The 15602-nt window shown below is 38.6% G+C and overlaps 2 protein-coding genes across 2 annotated transcripts in view; one reads left to right on the forward strand and one right to left on the reverse strand.

Annotated features, from left to right (window-relative positions):
* Nucleotides 1-426, reverse strand: part of pigf (phosphatidylinositol glycan anchor biosynthesis, class F) — a 67821-nt gene extending 67395 nt beyond the window's left edge. The window contains exon 1 of the mRNA XM_072265004.1: nt 16-426. Within this exon, the coding sequence (XP_072121105.1) occupies nt 16-246 (231 nt within the window). The 5' untranslated portion in view covers nt 247-426. The remainder of the gene's footprint in view (nt 1-15) is intronic.
* A 2275-nt stretch (nt 427-2701) lies between these two features.
* cript (cysteine-rich PDZ-binding protein) lies at nt 2702-8160 on the forward strand. The gene is made up of 5 exons (XM_072267046.1): nt 2702-2784; nt 3871-3936; nt 4027-4081; nt 6217-6320; nt 7365-8160. The coding sequence occupies exons 1-5, from the start codon at nt 2748-2750 to the stop codon at nt 7427-7429; spliced, it is 327 nt and encodes a 108-aa protein (XP_072123147.1). The 5' UTR covers nt 2702-2747; the 3' UTR covers nt 7430-8160.
* Nucleotides 8161-15602: the final 7442 nt, after the last annotated feature.

Consider the following 15602-nt stretch of genomic DNA (forward strand, 5'->3'; position numbering starts at 1 on the left):
ATATCACAATCTTACCTTATTACTGAAGGAATTCTTTTTGTTCGATAGAGCGTTCGTTTCCAGTAGTGAATGCAAAACAACGCTAACGACCGCCACAGAAGCTGAACAAATGTACAGCCACACCAGGTGCGTTTCAATCACAGAAAAGTTATCCAAAAATAAGGAAGGTACAAAAGTAGCAAAGAGAACCGACAGGATGAGAATTATGTGTGCTGAGAACATGCCTCTTAACTCAACGTCCTTCATGCTGATGTCTGCACAATGTGTTACAACAGTTAAAAATCAGAGCAAAGAAAGCAAGGCAAAATACTTCTGAAGCTGCGTTTTCAGTCCTGTATCTTGTTCACAAGGATTATTCCCCTTTTCCCTTATTACAAATTAATCTCCCCATTGACGCCATCATGAATCAAACAACCTGCTTCACTACGGCGGAAACGCAGGGTTCAGACCGGCAATTGGTAACACAAATCAACCAATCAAAATCAGAGCGTCCTGTTTTGCTGCCTGCTTATTGGATCAATCGCGTGGAGGGGGTGGGATTTCTGACAAGGGTTATATTGGAAAGGTTATACAAGCGCGCTGTCCCTGCCGAGGCGTTTAATGCTTTACAGCAGATGTGAGCTTCTTACATACAGTTAAGGCGAATTCATGCGAATGTTTGCAATTGCATATTTGCAAATTTTATTGGAAAAAAAATATAAGCTCTGGAAGTATTAAACAGATCAGATATATGTTTGGAGAGAGAACCAGCCAGAACCCTGATGCATCCGAATTATTGAGGGAATCTGAAAAAACTGAAGAAACTTAATTTGGAATCAGAACAGGAAAATATCCACTTCACCTGGAAGAGAAAAGAATGAGAGAAAGTAGGTATTAGAAACATTTAAAAGTCATCTAGATAATGCATGGATAGGAAAGGTTTAGAAAGCTATGGGCCAAACGCAGCCAGATGGGATAAACTCACTCAACACAGTCGGCATTGTCAAGTTGGGCCGAAGGACCTGTGTGCTGCTGTGCGACTCCATGACTCTGAAGTATAACACATTAAAGATAATCTTGTGCTGCTGCAAGGGTTTAACCCAAACGTCGACTGTTCTTTTTCCCTTTCGTTACTACTTGACCTGCTGAGTGCCTCAGATAGCTTATTGCTATTGAAGAAAGTATCTTGAGAAGAAGGTCGATTTCCAGTCTGAGGTGTCAAGTGTTCAAAGTAAATGTATCAACAACGTACATATGTTACCAAATACAACCTTGAGATTCATTTTCTTGAAGGCATTTACAATAAAAAACGAAATACAATAGACTTTATGAAAAACTATCCATAAATAAAGACTGACAAACAACCAATATGTAAAAGAAGACAAGCCCATCACTGAAATGTTCCCACAATCAATGAATTTACTTTCAAGGACTCGTCATCTCATGTTCTCAGTAATTATTGTTCATTTACTTCTTTCTTTCTTTTTGTATTTGCCCAGTTTTTTGTCTTTTGCGCACTGGGTGTATGCCCAGTTGGTGCTGTCTTTCATTGATTTGATAGTTGTTATTGATTTATTGAATATGCCTGCAAGAAAATGAATCTATGAGTTGTATATAGTGACATATATGTACATTGATAATAAATCTACTTTGAATTCTGAAGTGAGCATGGCCTAGATGGTCTTTGATAAAGGATGCCACTTTCATGTGGCAGGGCTTTATGTAAATAGACTCAATGGTGGAGAGTCCTTTGCCTGTGACGTACTGGGCCGGATCCACCACTTTATGTAGAGTAGACAGGTCCTGGCTGATGGCGTGGGTAGGTGAGTGGTTGGTGATGTGGCATATTTCTTCCACTACTCAAGGCTGTTGGGATTGCCTGTGTGGGTCTGGATATTCCACGTACCAAAGATTAGATTGAGCTTGTGTATGATTTCATTTCAACATGGGTTGTTATTTCACAACACACAGGCTTTGTAGAGCAAGATCCAGTGGCAGGGGCCCCAACATGACTGGAAACCAGGCACCACTGCATGGGTATTTGATGCATATAAATAAGGTGGGTACAATGGTTGTTGTGGGTGTGTTATCAATAACTCAATCAGAACATTAGATAAAAATGTAATTTTGATTCTAAAATCATTAGTTTACTTTTGTCAGTTTTTTGTATGTGACCAGATTTGTGGCATGCTTAGTTCCTCCAGCATTTTTTTGTTTGATCCAAAAATAAAATTATTTTTCTTTTTGTTAACTTTAATCTCAGAAAAATGCCTTTTGCTTGTAAAACAATAAAAAGCTACAGCAAGTTGAAAAGTTGGTAGTTACAGCGTGTACTTATATTGGTTAAAAATCTGCAAGATTGCAAAATATTTCCAATATTTTCTCTTTAATGTAAACAGAAAATATTGGAAATGTGAAATAAAAACAGTAAATGCCAGAGATGTTCAGCAATTGTTCAACAATAGAGAAGTTTATGGAGAGAAAATTACACATATGGTCAATTACTTTTCAGTAAATGATATAAACCATTCATTCAGTTTCTTTTGACGCAGATTTAGCTTGGTCTGTTGTGTATCTTCATCTATTTCAGATTTTATCTGATATTTTTGAACATTTTCAACAGAACCTACTGAGTGAGACAGGTTGCTGAAACGATTTTTGTTTGAAGCAATCTCGCACTAAGACCCAGAGGCTCACCCGGATCCTTCGAGCCAATGAGGAGGCAGCTTCTCGCGGCGGAAATGCGACCTGTGTATTGGAGGAAGTGAATGATCGGCGAAGGGGACAGGATGGTGTGTGAGAAATGTGAGTGTAGACCTGGATGTTCCATAATTGAGGCCCGGGATCTGCAGGCCAGAGTGACACCGGCTGCTGAGGTCTCGGCCTTCCCAGCCGGTGCTAATCTACACGCTGTCCAGGGCACCGAGGATGTTGTTACGGCTTGACTCCTTTAGAGGGGTGTGGGGAGTGGCCGTGGCCGTCTGTCCTTCATCCCCTCCTGTGGTCAGGAACGGAGCGGGGAGATAGAGATCTGAAATTAAAACACAGCAGGAAATATGGGAAGCTCACAGCAGGTCGGGAAGCATCTGTAGAAAAAAAAGTTAATATTACGGGATAAAGAACCTCCGAATTGGGAAAAGGGATAAATCAAGTTATTTTAAATCCTAGAGAAGGTGGGAAGTGTGGATAGAAAAGGGAGTATTTCTGAGAGGTGATACCAAGGTTGCCACTGTATTTTACTGGATCTGTGGAGACCTTTTCGATAGCCAAGCCGATCTGACGGGCATCTTCAGCGTTCAGCTTTTAGTTAAAGCAACAGTTCTGGCTTGTATTTCACATCTTTAATGTGTCCCTTAGTTTTTTGAAACACCTTCATTAATCTATTATCTAGAAGTTTCTGAACGCAAATCTATTGTTATCTGCCCGCTCCAGAAACCTCAGTTATGATTTACAATACTTCCCAAATTGTTTATGGATTTCCCGTGACCAATTAATGTTTGACTTCTCTTTTAATCATACAAGAATTGTTGTTTGAAATAAAACTCTTCCATTCAGGAGACAAAGTTTCTTCCAGCATAAGTGATAGACTGGGGACTGAGGCTTGGGCCTATTCCAGCTGCTCTGGGAGTGGATCTGGGATTCGGTCTGGTTTGGAATGCTGTCAGCTTGACGTGTGTGTGTGTTTTTTTCCCTCTCTCTTTCTCTGCATGGTGGTTTTTTTGGTCTTTTTTTAAAATTGGTTCAGGTTTCTTGATTTGTGGCTGCCTGTAAGCAGACAAATTTGGAAGTATAACTTATACATTCCTTGATAATAAATGTGCTTTGAGCCTCCATTGATCCCTCTTTATTGGTGGTTTTATTAATTTTACTCTTTGATTCCTATTCTCATAGGTGAAAAGAAGCTGGGAAGAGTTATTACTCCAGACACCTGGAAAGATGGATCAAGGAACACAATGGGTATAACATTCAGTTATGGCTGTATTTAGAATTTGATTACATATGATACACTGCAGTCCTTTTAACCAAAAGTGCAATTTTATTATACAGAAAGTGGTGGCCGCAAGATCAATGAGAATAAAGCTTTGACTTCCAAAAAGGCAAGGTTTGTATAAAGCCACATTTTAAAAGATAAAATTTTCAATGTTGAAGCTTTGTTTGAATGTATTACTAATGATTTAATATCCCCAATTGCCCTAGTTGGGTAAGATTTGTTTCTGAGTTCTCACTTAGAAAAAATTGTACAGTTTTACATTATAGATTGAAATAGAAATAGTATTGGAGCATCGTTGTGTCCAGATGAAGTGACTTGATCCAGAATATTGACTGTTCATTTCACTCCATATCTGCTGCTTCTGCTTGGTACTGTGCAAGCACTGCCGGACGGCTGTTATAAACGCAGTCAGTGTGAACGGCGTGGGAGTTAAATTGTAAAGTGAGCTTTTTTGACTAGATCCCCTAAATCGATTTGATTGAGTCTACCTTTAAAAATACGAATGTCAGAAATACTGCTATACACTTTGAATTTGTTCCAGATTCTAACATCTGCAGTTTCTTAGATTTTTTTTCCAGTGGGAATTGAGAGTAAAAATTAGGACTGAAGAAGCATGTCAGAATTATAGATGTTAGCAATTTTCTGTCTGATTATTTGATTATAAATAACTAATACATTTGGCCTATCACAATTGAACTGAAACCTTTTGACTTGTGTTATTTGTACATATATTTTTTAAACTAGATTTTTTTGAAAAATATGTTCATACCATATTGTATGGTTGTTGAACAGGGTTCTCTAGACAATGCTGAAAAGAATTTGAAAATCAGTGCTTAGAGATTGAAATTTGACTTTATGTAACTTATTGATGAAGCAGTGAATAATTTGGGCAAATAAAGGAACGGAGGAACAGGCCCTGAAAAGTTAGCATTTTCCTTTTGAGCTTTTTTAAAAAATGCATTGCATCTTGAACCATTATCTTTATCTACCAGCCTCCTCAACATCACTGCAATAACTTGTTCCTGTGGCACCAGTTTTATTTCTTCCGATGTCACTGAGTCAAGATTTGCTATGTGGGGTGCTCTCTGACTTCAAGCTGAAACCATTATTGTCTTTATACTGCCTGGTTCTGTTTTTTGTTGTCCATTTAACTCTATCTACTGTGGAATTCCTTCTCTAAAGTCTGTGATCCTTCAAATTTGGAATCATAAATACAGAGCTCCCTGTTGTTACCAGCGATCCCTTAGCTGTATAAATTGTGATCTGTGAACTTGCAAGTTGTGTCGTGGTCCTTGGAGGCCACATTTGAGCAAGCACAAGGATCTCAAGGTATTTAGGACTGCGTAAATGAATGGGATGAGAAAGTATGAAGTCATGGCATGATTTGAAAAGAAGGATGAGAAAATTTAAATAGAATTGTCATGCTGAGAACCTATGCAGACGAGCATAATCTGCAAATTAATATTCTAGTCCCTTATTTTCTAGCCTGACATTTCTACTTGCATTTTTTAAAAAAATTCTTCAGTAACCTTACATTCTTTGACTGTAAACAGAAAGATCAATCTATTCAGTAACATGAAATCAGAGAATGGTAGAAGCACTCAGCTTCTGTGAAAGAAGAAAACATTTCTTCTGTCCTATTAACTGTTTTGCCTATCACATCCTACTGAATAACACTCACAACAACGCTGGAGGAACTCAGCAGGTCGAGCAGCATCCGTGGAAATGATGAGTCGATGTTTCGTGGCCTCTGCCTCTTCCCTCTTCAGTCCTGACAAAGGGTTCCGGCCCGAAACGTCGACTCTCGTTTCCACGGATGCTGCCCGACCTGCTGAGTTCCTCCAGTGTGCTGTGAGTGTTGCTTTGATCCCAGCATCTGCAGAATATTTTGTGTTTACATCCTACTGAGTGTTTCTACTTTTTTCAGTTTTAATTTTGGAATCTTGATTAACTTTTTTGCATATTTGTTTTGCCTTCGAGCAGTTTTATATTTTAAGAAAAACACTAACATTTGAACCCCTTTCCAATGTTGGCAAGATAAATCTTTACTGCTCTTACACTTCCCTGTTGGTAGTATGTAACTATTCTGTAACATAAAATACTTCTATAATATCTTAGCCAACTTTTTTTCATGCTTTGTCATTTTCTGAATAAGATCCAGTCTAGTTCCCTTCTAATCTTAAAATAATTTAAAGTTTTAAATTGTTGTCGGAAATAATTAAGTAAAACAATTACTTTTTCCTTAGGTTTGATCCATACGGAAAGAGCAAATTTTCAGTGTGCCGTATTTGTAAAAGCGCAGTTCATCAGGCTGGGTCTAATTATTGTCAAGGCTGTGCATACAAAAAAGGTATGTGTTGGTCTTTTTGATTTATTTTACCATTTTGAGGTGACAATATGCTTGTCCACAGGAAGTTCTCAGATTTAAACTTTATGAAGCATAAGATCATGTTGAAAATGTTTGTAGTGTTCTCAGTGGAACTGAAAACTATCTTTGCACTAATTTTAGAAAACTAAATTTGTGTCTCTTGTTCGATTTTTGTATGCGATTTTTCATTATGTTTGTCAGTAAAATATTTCATTCTTTTGATGTCTTCCTGCAATGTTTTTGGACTTACTCATTTGGTTCGTAATTCAAGGTTAATTTAAATCTTAATAGATGTTGTGTCATTCAGACCAATAAGTTAAATCGCCAGTAAAAGAAATCCTTTCTGGAAGGGCTGTTACCAGGTTCATTACTTTATCTCCTTCCTGCTCAAGAAGAATGAAAAAAGGCACAATGCTACAGAGGGATTTATTAGGTGCAACACAGATTCACCAGAATAACACTGTGACTAAAGGGTCAAATCGTGAGTCTGTTTGCACAGATTAGGTCTATGTTGGCTGGTGTAAAGAAAATGTTACCTCCAACTGAGGTATTTAAACGATTATAGAAATTCATAAGAACATCTTTCTTCTGGTATTACCATCTAAAACTTGAGGACAACAAAGATGATGTCAGGATGATCTTCATCTCTCAAAGGAGATTGTAAATCTGGAATATTCAAAAGCTGTTAAAACAAGGACAATTTAAAAAAAGAAGTCAAAACAGCTAGGTTTTTATTAGGTATGGGGTACTGAGTAAAGGTATGGAAATGGAGCTGATGTGTACATGGAGTTTGACTTTAATATTTTAATTGGCTATTTCTATTCCTGGATTTGGTTCTTTTTTTTCTCTTGTGTCTATGAATATTTTTATCTCAGTTCTTCAGGTCTTCATTTAAATGTTATTCATTACTATAGTTTTCTATTTCCAGTAAAAAATCCATTTACAATATGTTAAATTGCCTATCATATCTAGATCAACAAAATTATCAAATGTTCGAACATTAATCAGATTTTTCTTTTGTTACAGGTATCTGTGCAATGTGTGGCAAAAAAATTTTGGATACTAAAAACTACAAACAGACATCTGTGTAACTTAAATTTGAAACTTTGCTTGGGTATTTTGGATGTCATCAAAGTATCTAAACAACATGCTGCTGCGCTATTAAAATTGCTCTTATATGTAAATGAAATAATATGTATATAATTCTAGAACAGCAAAAGAAAAGCAGGCAATACTTCTGAAATAAATGTGGTTGCTTGTCTTATCTATTGCTACATGTATTTCCATTGTAGAATTTACTCTAAATTGCAATATTGTCATGAATTTTGGTTCGATAGATGACAAAGTCTCCAAATGAGTGGAGGCATAATCACCTTAGTTATATATAGAGACAACATGCAACAGCAGCAAAATTTATAATATTTGATAGTTTATGTCCTCCTTCCATTTCTTGATTGCTCCAAATAAAAAAAAATTCTTGTAGCAGTCAGCATTCTTAAATTTGAAATGATTGGAGCTTTCTTTGAATGAAGTCACAGTGACAGACATCCTTTGTGATGAAACTACCTTAATAGAGTACTGTACTTCCTGGGAAGGATTCTGTTGATGTTTTCCTATATTTGCTTTGTTTTCTTCTGATTCGGAAATGAAAATATTTATCAAGAATTCGGTCATTTGAACTTTTTCATTGCTGAGACTAATTTGCTGTGCTGAGTTACAGAATTACTCAGCAATTTTGTAAAGTTTCCTTTTTCTTAATGCTATGTAACAAACTTCTGATGTTCCAATTTTTGGAAACAATAAAGTTACTTGGATTCTGGGAGTCTTTATCTCTGGCTTGTTAATCCTTGCTTGGTACTGATTGTCTAAAGTGCTGAAGAAGTCAAGCACATATGAATCTCCTTCATGGTCATGAATGAGCACTCAGACCAATCCTTATCTTGTCATCAACCTCACTGACCAGGTGAGTGCCGTTGAAGTCTGGTGCACTAACCTCTACCTGGCAAAGGCTAAATGCCAGCTTTCTGACAGCTCCTTGTAACTCCCTCCTGGCCTATAAGATCATGGCCCTAGTAATGAACAGCAGGCCACCATCTCCCAGATTGTTACATAATTCTATAATTCATCACATTGGGAAAACCCTTCACATCTCAAAGTCCCAAACCTGCATCTCCTGCGACCTCTTGCCTGTGGTCCATAAACAGAACTGCCCTGAAAGGCTTGCTATTCTGTACAGCTTGCCAACTGAACTAATTTATTCATACCTGGACTCTTTCCTGTCTCCCCTCTTCCATTCCCTTCACACTAATGTTTGGGATTCTTGTTTCTTTCTTGAACAAAGACCCAACCAGTTTCCCTCCACTAACATTATCATCCACTTGTCAAAACTTGGCGTTGCTCTCAACAAATTCTATCAAGTCTTCCCACTTTCTGTAGATCAAAGGGGTATCCATGGTTACTCACATGGGCCCCAGCGACACATCATTTTGTTGCCTATGTAGAACAAACCTAGTTGCATCAACTCCAGCACATCACAGACCATCACCCCCAACCATCCAGCTCTTTTCTCCACTACATTGGTACTGTTCCTGACATTTGTGTGGAACTCATCAATTTATTGCCTTTGCTGCAAGTTTCCACTCTGCCTTTAAATCCACAAAACTGTTTGACAGTTCCCCTTTCTGATTCTCAGTAGTTTGAACTTCCACTTACACAGCTGTCCACCAATTATCACAACTGCCTACTATAAAGGTGCCATCTTGCCATCTCTTCTCAATTTGTCATCACCACATCACTTCTCAAGATGAGGCCTCTTGCCCTTTGGCTTTTGAAATGTCTTCCTTCCAGAAATGGAGCTCTCACAAGCTTTTTCCTCTATTTTCTGCCTTTCTGTTCTCACAACCCCAACCCAGAAAGAAGAGAGAGAGAGTTCCCTTGGTCTTCACGTTTCACCCCATGAATATCCACATCCAACGTATCAACCTTTGCCAGCTCCTACAGGTTCATTCCACCAGTCACATAGAGCCAAAAAGCATGCAAACAGGCTCTCTGATCCAACTAATCCATAGTAACTATGACTCATCTAAGCAAGTCCCATTTGCCTGTGTTTGACCTACGTCCATCCAATCTTCTCTGTGTTTCCCATTTTTTGTCTTTCTGCAAGGACCATTCCCTATGTGACTCCCTGATCCCTCCCACATACCCCTCACTGTCCTCTGGCACTTTCCCCTGTAGCTGCTGGAGGTTACCCCAGGCTACTGTGGGAGGCGAGGAAGGAGATTGCTGAGCCTCTGGCGATGATCCTTGCATTATCAATGGGAACGGGAGAGGTTCTGGAGGATTGGAGGGTTGCGGATGTTGTTCCCTTATTGAAGAAATGGAGTAGAGATAGCCCAGGAAATTATAGACCAGTGAGTCTTACTCAGTGGTTGGTAAGTTGTTGGAGAAGATCCTGAGAGGCAGGATTTATGAACATTTGGAGAGGCATAATATGATTAGGAATAGTCAGCATAGCTTTGTCAAGGGCAGGTCATGCCTTACAAGCCTGACTGAATTTTTTGAGGATGACCAAGCACATTGATGAAGGAAGAGCAGTAGATGTAGTGCATATGGATTTCAGCAAGGCGTTTGATAAGTACCCCATGCCAGGCTTGTTGAGAACATGAGGAGGCATAGGATCTAAGGGGAGCTCGCTTTGTGGATCCAGATTTGGCTTGCCCACAGAAGGCAAAGAGTGGTTGTAGACGGGTCATATTGTGCATGGAGTTTGGTGACCAGTGGTGTGCCTCAGGGATCTGTTCTGGGACCCCTTCTCTTCGTGATTTTTATAAATGACCTGGTTGAGGAAGTAGAAGGGTGGGTTAGTAAATTCGCTGATAACACAAAGGTTGGGAGTGTTGTGGATAGAGTGGAGGGCTGTCAGAGGTTACAGTGGGATGTCGATAGGATGCAAAACTGGGCTGAGAAGTGATAGATGGAGTTCAACCCAGGTAAGTGTGAGGTAGTTCATTTTGATAGGTCAACTAGTTTTTTTACTCAGAGAGTGGTGAGTGTGTGGAATGGGCTGCTGGCAATGGTGGTGGAGGCGGATACGATAGGGTCTTTTAAGAGACTTTTAGATAAGTACATGGAACTTAGTAAAATAGAGGGCTATAGGTAAGCTTAGTAATTTCTAAGGTCAGGACGTGTTTGGCACAATTCTGTGAGCCGAAGTGCCTGTATTGGCTGTAGGTTTTTCTATGTTTCTAAGGACTTTTCTTACCATTATCTAAGTATCTAAACAGCCTTTCCAAATGAGGCAGAGGTTCACCTGCACCTCTTCCAACCTGGTCTTCTGTATTGTTTCCTAACTGATGTGGTTCTCTCTACAATGGAGAAACCAATTGTGAATTAGTGTCCATTTTTGTGGGGCATCTGTGTCTTTCCCACATCTTAAGCTTTTGGATGCATGTCATTTTAACTCCTGTTCTCACTCCTATCTGTCTCACTCCTGTTTGTCCTTAGCCTCGGCTATTCATACAGAGAGGGCAAACACAATCTTATTTTGCTTGGGTAACTTACAACCCAGTGACATGAAAATTGAATTTTCCTATTTCAGGTAACTCACACCCCTGATACATCCTCACCTGTCCACCTACTTGTCTTCTCTTTGTTCACTTTTCCCATCACTTCCTCTCCACCTTGTTCCACCTGGCAATCATTCCTTCCCTATTTATTCATATCCATCACCTACCAGCCTCTGTTGCCCTCCTACCTTTTACAGCTGGTATAGAGCAGCCTCACTCCTTTCCTCTCAAACCTTATGCAGAGTTGTGACCCATTAAGTCTACTTACACTTTTTGTCTATTAGATGCTGCATGCCCTTATGCCACCCTGAGTCTTGCAGTGCTCTCTCCTCTTCTCCCCCTCCCCCCAATTCCAGAATCTGCACTGTTGTTGTGTCTCTACGGCCAAAATTATCTACTAAAGGAGCATTGCAAAAGAGCCATAAATACTCCAACATTTACACATGTAAAGTATTCTTTCCAACTTGCAATATTTTGGCTAAGATCAGCAAAAAACAACTAACTAGGTGCCAAGAACTATTTAACACAGAAAATATTGAGCAGGATAGCCACAAGATGGCAGTCCTTTCATTGTAGTTATACTTTGGGCAGCATCTTTGTAATTCACCTTTACAATCCTTTTGTGGTACAGTTTACATATATTACTGCTGCCAGGTGCAATAGAAGCAGGACAGGAGGAAAATACTGCCATAAATTGACAGAATTGGGATGCGTCAGCAGAATAAAGTGGTTTCTGGCCACATGATACTTCTCTAACACTGATAGTTTCTTCATCCTCAGTAATTCACATAGCATTGATTAGATTAGATTATGAGGACACTCAGTCCTTGTTTATTGTCATTTAGAAATGCATGCATGCATTAATAAATGACACAATGTTCCTCCAGAGTGATATCACAAAAAAGGACAAACCAAAGACTAACACTGACAAGACCACGTAATTATAACATATAGTTACAGCAGTGCAAAGCAATACCATAATTTGATAAAGAGCAGACCATGGGAACGGTAACAAAATGTCTCAAAGTTCTGATCGACTCCCGGTAGTCCCCGATAGCAGGCGGCAGAAGGGAGATTTAAGTTCAAAGTTCAAATAAATTTATTATCAAAGTACTTATATTTTGCCATAAACAATCCTATGGGTATTCACAGTAAATACAAAGAAACACATATTGGAATACATAATAAAAACTGTAAATTACATAAGTAGGTTAAAAAATTAAAATAATTAAGTAGTGCAAAAAGAGAGGAAAAATGTACTGAGGTAGTGATCATGGGTTTATTTTCCATTCAGAAATCTGATGGGAGGGGAAGAAACTGTTCCTGAAATATAGAGCACGTGTCTTCAGGCTCCTGTACCTCCTCCTTGATGGTAGCAATGAGAAGAGAACAGGTTCTGGGTGACTGGGGTCCATAATGAATGATGCTGCATTTTTGCCGCATCGCCTTTTAAGGTATCCTAGGTGAGGAGGCAGCTGGCTGAGTCACAACTTTCTGCAGCTTTTTCTGATCCTCTGCAGTGCCCCCACCCCATACCAAATGCTGATGCAACCAGTTAAAATGTTGTCCATGGTACATCTGTAGAAATTTGTGAGTGTCTTTGGTTACTTACCAAATCTCCTCAAGCTCCACATGAAGGAGAGCCACTGGCATGCCTTCTTTGTATGTTGGGCCCAGGATAGATCCTCAGAGACATTGACATGCAGGAACTTGAAACTGCTCACCCTTTCCACTTCTGATCCCTCTGAGGACTGGTGGGTGTTGCCTCTGATTCCCCTTTCCAATTTCTGCAATCAATTCCCTGGTCTCACTGACATTGAGTACAAGGTTGTTGCTGTGACACCACTCAACCACCTGATCTATCGCACTCCCGTATGCCCTCCTTATCACCATCTGAAATTCTGCCAACAATAGTTGTGTCATCATTGCAACAAATTTCATGATATATGTCAGTAATATTAAACTTGTTTCTGAATCACTTTACTTTACTTTGCTTTTACTTTATTACTTTATTGTCACCAAACAATTGATACTAGGGCTTACAATCATCACAGCGATATTTGATTCTGTGCTTCGTGCTCCCTGGAGTACAAATCGATAGTAAATATAATAAAAATTTAAATTATAAATCATAAATAGAAAATAGAAAAGTGAAAATAAGGTAGTGCAAAAAAACCAAGAGGCAGGTCCCGATATTTGGAGGGTACGGCCCAGATCCGGGTTAAGATCCATTCAGCAGTCTTATCACAGTTGGAAAGAAGCTGTTCTCAAATCTGGCCATACGAGTCTTCAAGCTCCTGAGCCTTCTCCTGGAGGGAAGAGGGATGAAAAGTGTGTTGGCTGGGTGGGTTGTGTCCTTGATTATCCTGGCAGCACTGCTCCGACAACGTGCGGTGCAAAGTGAGTCCAAGGACAGTAGATTGGTTTGTGTGATCTGCTGGGCTGTGTTCACAATCTTCTGCAGCTTCTTCCGGTCTTGGACAGGACAACTTCCGTACCAGGTTGTGATGTGAAAGACCACCCATAACAAAAAGAACAAACAACCAATGTGCAACAGACAAACTTTGCCAATACAAAAAGAAAATTTAAAAATAAATAAACAAATAAATAAACATACATATAAGCAACAAATATTGAGAACAAGAAGTGAAAAGTCCTTGAAAGTTAGTCAATAGATGAGGGGACAGTTCAGAGTCAGGGTGAGCAAAGATCTCTATTGCTTATAAGAAAAACCTGTTATATCATAAGATTGTTTCTGCAAAGTTAATTCTATAACACAAACAGTGAGTCGTAGTGGTTCTGGATTATGTGAAATTGATTAACCTGTCATTTATTTTATTTTAGTCCTATAAATACTGTTAACTAAGCAAAGTTTGCAGCTGTTTCATAAAGATATGCAAGCAACAGACTCCAGTATTCCAGTAAGCAACGTTGAGATGAAGAAGATTTTAATTTTCAAGTGATAATTATATGGAGGTGTACTTCTCTTTTATGTAATACTTAAAACCAAATAGTCATGAATGAGAGAGTTAGATAATGCACAAACACAAGAGATTCTGCAGAGGCTGGAGGAACTCAGCAGCTGAGGCAGCATCAGTGGAAAGGAATAAAGAGTCAACATTTTGGGCCAAGACCCTTCATCAGTGTACTGCAGTAAGGGAATGGTTAAAGACAACATCTAGGCAAGAATAGCCTGAAGCAGTTATAGTCAAGTGAGACCGCCAGAGACACCCCGCTTACTACAGATGAGATACGCACATATAATTTACCAAAGAGTCAATGTCCTTAAGTTCAGCAAGTTGAAGATAATCTATAGAAATCATTGAACTTTGAAATTCTCAGCTTTTGCTTTTTTTCAGGGAAAGCAGGTCCAGAAATAATTTCTTAGGTGGAATCTATTTTTATTAGTTGTCTCCTCTGATAATAGCAGTGATTTAATTTGAGATTAGTTTAGGTCTGGCTGAGGCTTCCTATGAATTCTGCAGGCAGCTTCTTTAATATTAAATTAATGAAGAACCCTGGCACAGATGCTTCAAAATCACAGAAATAAAATTCATAATGTTCTGGGGTAAATAGAAAAAAATATATATACAACAGGTGATCCGTCACCAGATTTCTGGTAACTGCAGTTCGTTTGAGATGTTTCATTGAAATTCTATATGAAAGTCATTGTTTTGGAAGATGACAGCAAGCAATATACCAAATAAAAATATTTTGGATACTGGAAATCTGATTTCAGAAATGGAAAAATGATCAGAATGCAATTATCAGCCTATATATAAAAAAATTAAGGAAGATATTACAAGATGGAACCTAATTCCTTTTCTTGGTCTCAGTTCAAGGATTGAATCTATTAAAATGAATACACTGCCCAGACTACTATATCTCTTTCAGATCCTACCAATAGAGATTAACCAAAATCAATTCAACGAATGGAACAAGATGCTATCAAGATATATATGGCAAGGTAAAAGGCCTAGGGTTCGCCTCAAAACTTTGCAATTAGCCAAGGAAAAGTGGGGGGGGGGGGGGGTTGGGCCTACCTTCTCTTAGAGATTATTATTTTGCAGCACAGTTGAGAGCTGTGATATGCTGGTGCAACCCATCATATGACGCTCAATGGTAAAACATTGAGGAGAGGATACTTTCCATCCCCATACAAGCAATTTTGATTGATAACAACCTACAAAATTACATAAATAATATTGACAACTCATGGGTGAAATGGACTCTTAAAATATGGAAAACTATTATAAAAGAATATAAACTGGAGAGAGACATTGCAATTCTTAAATGGTGTGCATATGTTTCGGATTTTACGCCGAATAAACTGGATGCTAGATTTAAGAACTGGACGGCTAAAGGAATAACAGCTATTTGCAATATAATGAAAGAAGGAACACTGTTCAGTTTTGAAATGCTCAAAGAGAAACACTTATTAGAAAAACAAGACTTTTACCGGTATTTACAGATGCGACAGTATGTTAATAGGATGGTTAAAAATGTAACCAAGGCAAGTACATGTCTGATAGAGCTATTTAGAAAAGCATATAATTCAGACAATGGTAGTAGTATAACTTCAAGCATGTATAAGGGTTTGTCAAATCTTAAAACACATTCGACTTCATACATTAAAACAAAATGTGAGAAGGAAGGAGGGATAATAATATCTGAGGAAGACTGGACAATAATATGGAGG

Source organism: Mobula birostris, chromosome 8, assembly GCF_030028105.1.
Source record: "Mobula birostris isolate sMobBir1 chromosome 8, sMobBir1.hap1, whole genome shotgun sequence".
Taxonomy (NCBI): domain Eukaryota; kingdom Metazoa; phylum Chordata; class Chondrichthyes; order Myliobatiformes; family Myliobatidae; genus Mobula; species Mobula birostris.

Coding starts and splice junctions, on each gene's coding strand:
- cript (XM_072267046.1), top strand. CDS start 2,748: ATGATCGGCGAAGGGGACAGGATGGTGTGTGAGAAAT. Junction 2,785..3,870: donor CAGGATGGTGTGTGAGAAAT/GTGAGTGTAGAC, acceptor CTATTCTCATAG/GTGAAAAGAAGCTGGGAAGA. Junction 4,082..6,216: donor TTGACTTCCAAAAAGGCAAG/GTTTGTATAAAG, acceptor CTTTTTCCTTAG/GTTTGATCCATACGGAAAGA.